The 2,681-nt window shown below is 49.3% G+C and overlaps 1 protein-coding gene across 1 annotated transcript; it reads right to left on the bottom strand.

The window, feature by feature from the left end:
* Positions 1-1,459: 1,459 nt before the first annotated feature.
* On the bottom strand, positions 1,460-2,466 carry LOC103677181 (olfactory receptor 1I1). Its single transcript, XM_008706424.2, has one exon. It carries the CDS (start codon positions 2,399-2,401, stop codon positions 1,460-1,462), a length of 942 nt encoding a protein of 313 aa, XP_008704646.1. The 5' UTR covers positions 2,402-2,466.
* Positions 2,467-2,681: the final 215 nt, after the last annotated feature.

Genomic DNA, 2,681 nt, shown 5'->3' on the forward strand with positions numbered 1-2,681 from the left:
TTTTTTTTTTTAAATAATGATTTTTTATTATATTATGTTAGTCACCATACAGTACATCCCCGGTTTTCGATGTAATGTAGCCCAGACTCTTAACCAGACACGCCGTGAGGCATGGACTTGAGGGGATGAATCTGGGTGTGGTCTTTGCCTGCTGCCAGCTCTTCCTAAACTCACTGTATGCATTTGCTAGGACCGCCATAACAAAGGATCACAAATCGGATGAGAAATTTATTGTCTCACCGTTCTAGGGGCCAGAAGTCTGAGATCAGGTGTCTGCAGGGTTAGGTCCTTCTGGGGACTGTGATGGAGGATCTGTTCTATGCTTCTGTCCTGGCTTCTGGTTTGCTGGCAATCTCTGGCGTTCCTTGGCTTGTGGAGCCATCACCTTCATCCCTGCCTGCGTTTCTCCCTGTGTGTGTGTCTGTGTCCAAATTCTCCCTTTAGATAAGGTTGGCAGTCATACTGGATCAGGACCTATCCTAATGACCTCATTTTAACTTGATTATCTCTGTAAAGACCCTATTTTCAGGTAAGGTCACATGCTGAGGTCCTGCAGGAGGGTTAGACTTTGACACATCTTTTTTGGAGGACACAATTCACCTCCCAGCACTAACTTTCCATGCATTCCAGTCCATCCTATCTGCTTGTTTACAGTTGTGCCTGTAGAATCGGATTGGGTTTGAAGTCAGGTGACGGACGTCACAGGAGACACGTGGCCTCTGCATCTAGTCCAGGGCCTGTGTCCTCAGACAGAGGTCTGTGTAATCCCTGCTTCAGGGCCACCTGGAGAGCTTGTTAAAAAGGCAGATTCCAGGGTTCAGCACCAACCTGTTGAATCACAATACCTGGGAGCCAAATGTCATTGTCTCTTATGATCCAATGCATGGGGAGTGGGGGAGGTGCACGCGGGAGGCCCAATGATAACAAAGATCCCCAAAGTCATGGGCCCAAGAGGGGGCCACAAGGTCCCTGTGAGACCGAGGCTGGTGGCTTCTGAAGCAAATAATAAGTGAGCTGATCTCAACAGATGGTTTCATTGTCCTTCTCCACGTCACTTAGGAAGCATGGTGATGTAACTGGCTAGTATGTGTTGTCTTTATCAATATTAAAATGGTGTAGCCAAAAAAAAACGGTGTAGCCAATCTTTTGTTCAACTATATTACCCACGTAGCAATCCCATAAGCCCAATACCCCAGGGAGGACGGATTTAAGACTACTCTGAAGTCTTCTGATCTTCATGGGGAAGATAAATCGTGGGGAAAATGCACACCTCTCTCTTTTCATTCATCTTTGTGATGCATTTACCACGTTGGGCCATATGATTTAATTACACATGTACACATTACACATTCCCCACTCAATTCTGCATGCCTTGAGGGCAGGGATGAGATGTATCTCTGTGTTTCCACCACCCAACAGTGGTTCTGGAACACGCTAAGTGCCCAGCAACTGTTCTACCCTAGGACTGAGAGGAGACTGCTTTGCCAGCGAGCTTCTTCAGGGCTGCCTTCATGTCCTTGTTCCTTAGGCTGTATATAAAGGGGTTCAGCATGGGGATGACCACTCCACACATCAGGGCAGCTGCCTTGTCCTTCTGGGAGGAGGCAGGAGATGTGGGCTGCAAGTACACAGCAAAGATGGTGCCATAGAACAGTGACACCACGGTGAGGTGCCAGCCACAAGTGGAGAAGGCTTTCCATTTGCCCTGAGCAGAAGGGATCTTGAAGACTGCCCAGAAAATGCAGGTGTAAGAGAGGAGGATGCACAAGAGGGGGCTGATGCCCACGAGGATGCCAAAACCAAAAATCACCAGCTCGTTGGTGTGTGTATCAGAGCAGGAGAGCTTCAACAGGGGCATGAGATCACAGAAGAAGTGGGGGATTTTGGAGCCAGCACAGAAGGTCAGTTGAGCCATGAGACAGGTGTGCACGAGTGACTGGAGATTGGTGATAAGCCACGCCCCCCCCACCAGCAACCCACAGACACAAGGGCTCATGATGACCGAGTAGTGTAGAGGATAGACAATGGCCACAAACCGGTCAATGGCCATCACAGCCAGGAGGAAGCTGTCCATGGTCCCAAACAGGTGGAAGGTGTATATCTGAGCAAGGCAGCCCACAAAGGAGATGGCCTGGTTCTGGGTCCAAAGGTTCACCAGCATCTTGGGGACAGTGGTGGAAGAGAAGAAGGTATCGACAAGGGACAGGTTGGAGACGAAGAAGTACGTGGGGGTGTGGAGGTGGGGGTCTGTGATGACGGCCAGGATGAGGAGCAGATTCCCAAAGATGGTGACCAGGTACACAGAGAGCAACAGCCCAAAGAGGAGAGTCTGATGCTCTGGCTTTTCTGTGAGTCCCAGAAGGAGGAATTCTGAGACTGTTGTTTGGTTTTTTGGCTCCATGGACAGCCTGTGTCTACTGCAAAGGGAAAAAGGGGAAAGGAAACGACATAAAGCTGGGAGTCAGAGGTGGCGTTCCAGTCCTGCCCCCCCCCCCCCCGCCCTGGATTGCAGAGTTCTATAAAGATCTGTGGGTTTCTGTTTCTCCCCAACAAACCCATCCATGCCTGAGATAATTTGCAGCTCAAAAACCTAACTCGGTTGTTTAGAGATAATGTAGGCACTGCCCTAAGCACCTTTGTGTTTTCAGTGGAGCAGTGCTTCGCAAACAAAATTAAGCTGA

Source organism: Ursus maritimus, unplaced genomic scaffold (genome assembly GCF_017311325.1).
Source record: "Ursus maritimus isolate PB19 unplaced genomic scaffold, ASM1731132v1 scaffold_14, whole genome shotgun sequence".
Taxonomy (NCBI): Eukaryota; Metazoa; Chordata; class Mammalia; order Carnivora; family Ursidae; genus Ursus; species Ursus maritimus.

Bases quoted from the DNA above. Each gene is read 5' to 3' on its own strand.
- LOC103677181 (XM_008706424.2), bottom strand. From the start codon at position 2,401: ATGGAGCCAAAAAACCAAACAACAGTCTCAGAATTCCTCCTTCTGGGA.